Source organism: Arachis ipaensis, chromosome B05 (genome assembly GCF_000816755.2).
Source record: "Arachis ipaensis cultivar K30076 chromosome B05, Araip1.1, whole genome shotgun sequence".
In the NCBI taxonomy this organism is placed as follows: Eukaryota; Viridiplantae; Streptophyta; class Magnoliopsida; order Fabales; family Fabaceae; genus Arachis; species Arachis ipaensis.
The window spans coordinates 117,595,509-117,604,480 of record NC_029789.2 but is presented as its reverse complement, the minus strand read 5'-3'; the positions used below and the strand labels follow the sequence as shown (position 1 = coordinate 117,604,480).

Below are 8,972 nucleotides of genomic sequence, written 5' to 3'. Positions count from 1 at the left end.
GGAGTAATAAATTAAATTGTCCCCACGTGTCAGTGTCAATAATGAATGAATTCTTAGGGTAGATACTAACCAACAACATTAGCGCATACATATAATACGAGAGTAATATAATACTGCTCCATTCTGCATCCATAGTGTTTCTCCAAAACATATCGTTCAAATAAAAAAATGCCTGAGACAGCTAATTCCGTTGGTAGTTCCGGCCACAAGTTGGCCGGCAAAGTAGCCATAGTCACTGGCGGGGCAAGCGGCATCGGCGAAGCCACAGCCCGTCTGTTTGTAGAGCAAGGTGCAATGATGGTGGTGATAGCAGACATCCAAGATGATCTCGGCAACCAAGTAGCTGCATCTATTGGCTTTCACAGGTTCATCTTAGATATATGCTATTTAATTATTTCCATGATGTATTCATAAATAATGAAAAATACTTCTTTAAAAAAATAAATAACATTTGAACTCCGTCTTAGGTCAACGCTTGCTGTTTTATCTAGGTAATTTTATGTGACTTATATATCTTTTAACACATCAACTCTAATAATATTTTTATTTTTCTAGACTATGGTGAGTATATTTTGAGAAATACTTTGATGAATTAGGTTTGGACATAATCATTTAAAAGATTTTCAGTTTATTTATTTTTTAATTTGAAGTTTGAGTTACCATCATTTTTATTTGAAATTAATAATTAAAAATATTAATTTAATTAAAATATTTTTTAATAATTTTTAATTATTAATTTTACGTAAAAATAATTTTACGTGAATTTTTATTTTATTATTTTATCATTTTTTGTGTATATATTTCGCTCTCTTGATATAAAAGCAGTGATGGGAAGTGGGCACGGTGAAGCTATCTTAAAAAAACGTGTTTCTTTCTTTTAATTATATATTGGCCATCGCAATCACCTGTCTAATTCAATAATTTATTAAGCGTCCTTAGTTCCGCACCCAAAAGTATTTTATTCAAGGAAAAGTATAGGTAAAGTGCTAAACGATGAAATAAAGTATGGGTAAATAATAAAAATATTAAACAATATAAATAATAGATATATTGAATATTTATTTTATTAGTGTACAGATAATTATTTTAATATTAAAATTTAGAGATTTAATTTAAAAATATAATGTATTTTTATTTAATTAGTGATTGTTCATATTATTCAATAAAACCATTATCTCCCTAACATTCCCCTTATTCAAAAGTTTCAATGCCATATATAATGCACGGGATATATTATGCATCAAATTCCAATTCAGCACAACTCATTTTCTCCATGTTTATGGTCATTTTTCTCTACTGAAAATACAGTTGTTAAAAAATTATTTACAAAATATTAATTTGAACAAAATGTATAATATTTAGATTAATATAATTATTTGTTAAAGAATATTTTTATAAAAATTAATATATTTTTTTAGAAAAATAAATAAAGTTAATATTAGTTAACACAAAAAATTTAGAATAAATTAAAAAAAAATTTTAAAAGTTACAAAAAAATATATATATTTTATAAATTAAAAAATATTATTTTAACATTTTGAAAAAAAAAGTAAAATTTTCTCTTATTATTAACATTCCCCATGGAAAAAAGTATTAGCAAAATTAAAGTAGTACATCTAGAAACTAATCCTAAAGTGTTTTTGAGAGGAAAATGGGAGCCAAGTAAAGGCCATAGGACATAGGACTAAAGTAGTAAACTCGTAGTTTATATCTTTATTCATAAGACTGTTGTAGTATCGTAATTCATAAAATCCTAAAACGAAACGTATATGTGAATCGTAAATTAAAAAAAATATAAACATATGAAGGTTTAAAAATATAAAAATAAATTCAAATTTTTACATATCTATCAATTATAAGTTTTTTTGTTTTAATTATTTGTGCAGTATATTAATATACAATAATGACTAGTATAATATAACCCTTTTGTTCCAAAAAAAGAAAAGTTCATTAGATGTGAATAAAATTAAGTGTTTATAGATAGAACTATTGACAGAAACAAAAAAAGGGGGTCTCCCACATTCAAGACAAATGAGTAGAGTAGTAACGGAAATAAACTAAAGAAGAAGAGGAAATTGCAGAAAGAATAGAGAGAAATAAAAATTACTATTCAAAATATAACAAAACAAATTCAATACTAATTTTAATTTTTTTTAATTTTAAAATTCAAACACTAGAATTTTCCTATTCCTATTCCTATATTTTTCTTTCATCTGTGTGATTCAAATATTTTATTCTCTTCTTCTTAACAATAAATTAATAATACCTTTGCAGCTCCACTAATCTAGTTTATCTATATACCAAATCAACTAATAGATCAGAATGAAAAAAAAGAGAACAAAATAGAGCACAAATGTTAAAACTTAAAAGGGTCGAGGAAAAGAAATGGGAGAAATAGAAGAACAAAGATAATGATCAATATTAAAAGAAAAAAAGAGGGGAGAGGCCGAGTGACAGAGGTGATAACGGTGGAAGAAGAAAGAAGAGAGATTTAGCCAAGAACGAAAGGCAACACAATGACTTCAACAACAGAGATTATGGAGACCATAAAAATGAAATAAGACAGGTTCTGAGCACTTTCATCAAAAGCGCGATTTCAACGATTTTGAATGTTTTCCCGACGATTTTGCACGAACGCCATTTCTCTTACTCGAATAATATAAACGAGATGAATTGAGGGAGCAAAATCACAAACTCGTGCGATTTCACAAGTTGGCTCGCGATTCTAACTACCTTGCATAGGACACAAGTTCAAATAAAACATATGTAAAAGACTACATACTAAATTGTAACCGTGCGCAGCAAATAGCCGCAAATACTTCAATAAAACACTCGACATTATAAACTAATTTCTTTTAAAATATTTGCGTATTTATTATACAATATTTATAATCTTGTAGCTAAATGATTATGCCACAAGTATTTAAATAAGTATCCAACCATGCATGTATTGTATATTGTATGGAAAAAGTGTAAAATACATAAAAGATTTGGGTGCTTAACAAAAATATTCTTGATAGATTAAAATAATAAAAACACTTCTAAAAATTTAAAAACATAACAAAAATAATCAAATATTATATACGTATGTATGTATTCTGAATTAAAGCCCTTTGGGATCGAATTTTTATAGAATAAATAGTCAAATTAGTTCTTAAAAGATCACTCATTCTCTAAATTGGTTCTCAAAAAATATTTTTAATCAAATTCGTCTTTTAAAGATTTTAAATTAGTCATGTTAGCCTTTTCCGTCACTTCTATTGCTAACAGCGTCAGAGTTTGTTGATGTGGTACGTTAAATAACATCATAACACATACCTAGTAGTCCTAATTGACTATTAATATGATTCGTTTATGAAAGTAGATCAAATCAACCCTAAATTATAATATTCTAATGCTTTAAGTTTTTTCCTCAATTAGGTTTTGATTTGATCTAATTTCATAAACTTATTATGTTAATAGTTAATTAAGATATCTAAGTGTGTGTTGTGGTGTCACTTAACGCGTTACATTAGTAAATTTTGACACCATCAACAAAGAAAAGGACAGAAAGACTAACATGACTAATTTAAAATCTTTAAAAGACGAATTTGATTAAAAAAATCTTTTGCAGACCCATTTGGAGAACAAGTGATCTTTCAGGAACTATTTTGACTAAAACATTTGTTTCTCGTATTCTTGAATTGAATCAAATAGTCATCGATCGACTTAGATTTTTCCCTTCTCACTGTGAATAAACCAGACAATGTTACTTTCATTTCACCTCTAAAGAATTGATCATGAAAACTTCTTTTTAACTGAACCTAGATATGAATTGAGTTAGGTTGCAAGTTTGAAAACCATGTAAATGCATTCTTTGTCAGAGAAGAGAGAAAATATATCATTTCAAATATTCATTACTAGCTAATTCATCAATTTTGATTGTGTAACGAGCTATGTGCTCGATCGTCGATTCTCTACTTTCTCCTGCAAACTTAGTGAGGGATTTGAGAGTTTTGACTCTCCTGGAGAGTTCGGCTTGCAAAACATAATCTGAAAAGAGAGATATAAAATAGAGTTGATTTGTCACCCATATATTTAACCCTGTTCTATTTAAAATCCGTTCGACAACTTGTGTTATATTCTGACCATAAGCTTGAGCAGCATTGCTTGGTCTCGCCTCATTCAACATTCTATTTGGATCATCTCTTCTATTTAACATTAGAGGCGGATTATTAACCTGCATCCTAACTATTGGTAGTACAAACGGTTGATTGATTGCTCCTACGATATCATCGACACATAGCTATCTACTCTATCCTTGTATTATTATTTTTCATTATAAGATTTAAAACTGTAGCCATTTGCTGTGCAAGCGTATTGACCAAATCATGATGGCTATCCTCAATTTATTGTCTAAGCACAGCCAAAGATTCGACCGTGTTAGGAGATATTGTTCTGACAGGAACTTGTCTCGACATCTCTGAAAATATGGAGGCACTGGTGCGCGAATTGTGAACTCGCACAACTTAACCGGCAAGTGCACCGGGTCATCCAAGTAATATAGGTGCTCATAGCATCGCTTGTAGCGGCGTTCCATCTGATCCAGGCTGGTAAAGAGTCGATGCACCAAATGATAAACGGGCTCAGGAGCAGGTGGAGGTGCAGTGGATGGGGATGGGGCGGTGGATGCTGAAGGGACAGCTGAAGAGGTGGCTGCCTCAGCAGAATCAGGGAGGAAAGGTGGCCTGTAACCAAATTCCAGAAACTTCCTGCTGTGAGGAATGATCTTCTTGCACTCTGCAGCAGTCGGCTTCGCATCGGCCAGCTCCCAAGGCACGTCAGCTCGGCGGCCTAGCTGGGTGATCAGATAAGGGAAAGGGAGAGCGCCTCTGACATGGGCCCTGGCCATATAATACCGGATAAAATGTGGAAGATACAGGTCCTTACCCTCCATCACACACTAGATGAGGGTGATCATAGCAGCGGGCAGCTCTGTCTCATGAGTGCTCGGCATCACATAGTTGCTCAGAATCTGGTGCCAGAGCCAAGCCTCATCATTCAAATATATCAGCTTGATTCCCTTAGGCATCACTGTATTATTTCCCATGACCCATGGGACAGTCGGATCAACGGCTATTCTCTGCCTGACAGCATCCCAGTCAAATCTCATAAATCTCATATCCTCTTCAGCCTTTTGGTAACCGTCAGGCTGATCTGACTTAGGCTGAAGGTGGAGGATGTCCTCAATAGCTTCCTCAGTGACTAAAATCTGTTTTTCTCTGAGGTGCACTGCATCCAGGAAAGTCTTGAAATAGTTACAGTAAAATTTTCTGACCCAGGAAGCATTGACCTCTGTCAAGTTTCGTTCCAAGAAGAACCAGCCTCTCTATTTTATCTGTTCGGAGGTGTACTGCTGTAGTTCTTCTGGAATTTTTAGAGTTCTTTCCAGGTACAGGTTCCTGGAAGTGCAAACACTGGATACTTGAGCTCACAGTATCTGTTTGCAAATTTAACTGGATCTGTGGCGGTGAGGAGCTGGTCAGCCTTCTCCTGCGGGGTAAAGTGCTTTTTCCGCCAGGAGTCGTCATGGAGGATATCCAAAATAGTGTTGGAGGATTCTCCTCGTTTTTGTTTGCCAGTGGTTTCCTTTCCTTTTCCTTTCCTCACGGGATCAGACATCCTGAAAAGCAGAAATAGCAGGATATAATTGAAGACTAAAGCAGGAAAACAAGTAGGCCAATAGGATTTATCAATGTAAGCATAAAGGCAAACGAGCAATAGAATTATGAAATGAGTTAAATATATGTACATTTTGGACTGTTTGTGAGTGAAAAATCTGAGATGAAAAATCACAATCCAAAATATATTATAAGTGGAATTCATGTTAATTAGGAAAACAGTAATCATGCCTTGAGTTAGAAAGTTAAAGTAGTTAGTTAAAAACCGAAAAGAGAAGTTTGAAAGTTAAAATGGTTAGGAGTGAAAAAGGAGGAGTTAAAGTAAGTGGCATGAGAATGGTTTCTTAGTTAACAAGAATTGCCCAAACTTGAAGAATAAGCAACTCATATTCAAGCAAGGATTGCAAGTTATTGATGATAATTCATATAGAGGAAAGAGGTGTAAAATGAGAATGAAATCATCAATAAGCAAATGGAAACTCAAAGAACCATAAAGAATGAGAATGCTAGCCCGTGCATTCATGAATTGATTTGGTTGTAGCCATGTAATGCAAAATACGGAATTTCCAAACTCAATACATGAATGGTGTAGAATAAAACAATTTGCAGAAAATTGGGCAGCATTCTGGCTAAAATTGGATGTTCCCAGGTAATAAACAGCAGGGAAAATTAGTTCATATGAAATTAAATAGTGTTGAAAAGGTGAATATGGTGTAATAGCAACATCAAGCATGAAAGAATAGCATATGAACATGACACCATCACAGCTAATTCAGAATTGGCAATCAGATAAAAACATGGAGCAAGAACGGTGCAATTATCATGCCTAAATCCACTAACCACATCCTAGCTACCTAACCACCTAGAATCCACTACAAACATGCATCTCTAACTATCCTAATTTGAACAGAAAAAATAAGCAACTAACTAACTAATGAGGCATGCGTGATTAGGGCAAAAAGAGGTATGACGCGGTCGCGTGATGGACCCGATCGCGTAAGTTGGGTAAGAGATGAGTGACGCGGACGTGTGAGGCATGCGAACGCGTCGCTGTGAATTGTGCTAGACGCACAGTTCCAGCGTCATTTTGGCGCAACTCTCTGTTTCCATTTAGGGGGCCATAATATCCACGCGACGCGGACGCGTCGCTCACGCTTTCGCGTGGGATGAGTGTTGTGCAAGTGACGCGTTCACATCAGAGACGCGAACGCGTGGGCCGTTTTGTGCTAAACGCACACTAGCCGCATGATTCCAGCCCAACTTTCTGGGTGTTGGATCTTGACGCCGATTTCCAGTTCACACCCACGCGTAGCCTGCGCGCTCGCGTGGGGTGATCTTTTTTTTATGCAGTATGCAGAATGCAATGAATGTTATGCACAATTCCAGGTTCAATCAAAATTCAAAAACAGACTAAAATGGAAAAGGAACGATCATACCATGGTGGGTTGTCCCCCACCTAGCACTTTTAGTTAAAGTCCTTAAGTTGGACATTTGATGAGCTTCCTGTTATGGTGGTGGTGAGCAGAAATTGTGATTACACTTTAATTATGTAAAATTCATCGCTCTTTCTTTCTCTGGTAATGGCGCCAAAAACATGATGCCACTACCATGGTTCACAACTTCGCACAACTAACCAGCAAGTGCACTGGGTCGTCCAAGTAATACCTTACGTGAGTAAGGGTCGAATCCCACGGAGATTGTTGGTATGAAGCAAGCTATGGTCACCTTGTAAATCTCAGTCAAGCGGATATAAAATAGTAATGGAGTTTTCGAAAATAATTAATAAAATAGGGATAGAAATACTTATGTAAATCATTGGTGAGAGTTTCAGATAAGCGAATAGAGATGCTTTCGTTCCTCTGAACCTCTGCTTTCCTGCTATCTTCATCCAATCAGTCTTACTCCTTTCCATGGCTGGCTTTATGTGATACATCACCACTGTCAATGGCTACTTTCGGTCATCTCTCGGGAAAATGATCCAATGCCCTGTCACGGCACGGCTAATCGTCTGGAGGCATCACCCTTGTCAATGGCTTCATCTTATCCTCTCAGTGAAAATGGTCAACGCACCCTGTCACAGCACGGCTATTCATCTGTCGGTTCTCGATCATGCTGGAATAGGATTTACTATCCTTTTGCGTCTGTCACTACGCTCGGCAATCGCGAGTTTGAAGCTCGTCACAGTTATTCAATCATTGAATCCTACTCGGAATACCACAGACAAGGTTTAGACTTTCCGGATTCTCTTGAATGCCGCCATCATTCTAGCTTACACCACGAAGATTCTGATTAAGAGATCTAAGAGATACTCATTCAGTCGAAGGTAGAACGGAAGTGGTTGTCAGGCACGCGTTCATAGGAAATAATGATGATTGTCACGTTCATCACATTCAGGTTGAAGAGCGAATGAATATCTTAGAAGCGAAATAGGATGAATTGAATAGAAAACAGTAGTACTTGCATTAATCTTTGAGGAACAGCAGAGCTCTACACCTTAATCTATGGAGTGCAGAAACTCTACCATTAAAAATACATAAGTGAAAGGTCCAGGTATGGCCGAGATGGCCAGCCCCCAAAACGAGATCACAGGATCAAAATATAATCCAGGATGTCAAATACAATAGTGAAATGTCCTATTTATAATAAACTAGCTACTAGGGTTTACAGAAGTAGGTAATTGATGCATAAATCTACTTCCGGGGCCCACTTGGTGTGTGCTTGGGCTGAGCTTTGAGTGTTGCACGTGTAGAAGTCCTTCTTGGAGTTGAACGCCAGTATTTGTGCCAGTTTGGGCGTTCAACTCTGGTTTTGGATCCTTTTCTGGCACTGGACGCCAGAATTGGGCAGAGAGCTGGCGTTGAACGCCAGTTTGCGTCATCTATTCTTGGCCAAAGTATAGACTATTATATATTGCTGGAAAGCCCTGGATGTCTACTTTCCAAAATATAATCCAGGATGTCAAATACAATAGTGAAAGGTCCTATTTATAATAAACTAGCTACTAGGGTTTACAGAAGTAGGTAATTGATGCATAAATCTACTTCCGGGGCCCACTTGGTGTGTGCTTGGGCTGAGCTTTGAGTGTTGCACGTGTAGAAGTCCTTCTTGGAGTTGAACGCCAGTATTTGTGCCAGTTTGGGCGTTCAACTCTGGTTTTGGATCCTTTTCTGGCACTGGACGCCAGAATTGGGCAGAGAGCTGGCGTTGAACGCCAGTTTACGTCATCTATTCTTGGCCAAAGTATGGACTATTATATATTGCTGGAAAGCCCTGGATGTCTACTTTCCAACGCAATTGGAAGCGCGCCATTTC

At 36.0% G+C, this 8,972-nt stretch overlaps 1 protein-coding gene across 1 annotated transcript in view; it reads left to right on the top strand.

Annotated features, from left to right (window-relative positions):
• LOC107642010 ((-)-isopiperitenol/(-)-carveol dehydrogenase, mitochondrial-like) overlaps positions 114–8,972 on the top strand; it is a 42,573-nt gene continuing 33,714 nt past the window's right edge. Inside the window, exon 1 of the mRNA XM_016345351.2 lies at positions 114–365. Coding sequence (XP_016200837.1) covers positions 169–365 — 197 coding nt within the window. The 5' untranslated portion in view covers positions 114–168. The remainder of the gene's footprint in view (positions 366–8,972) is intronic.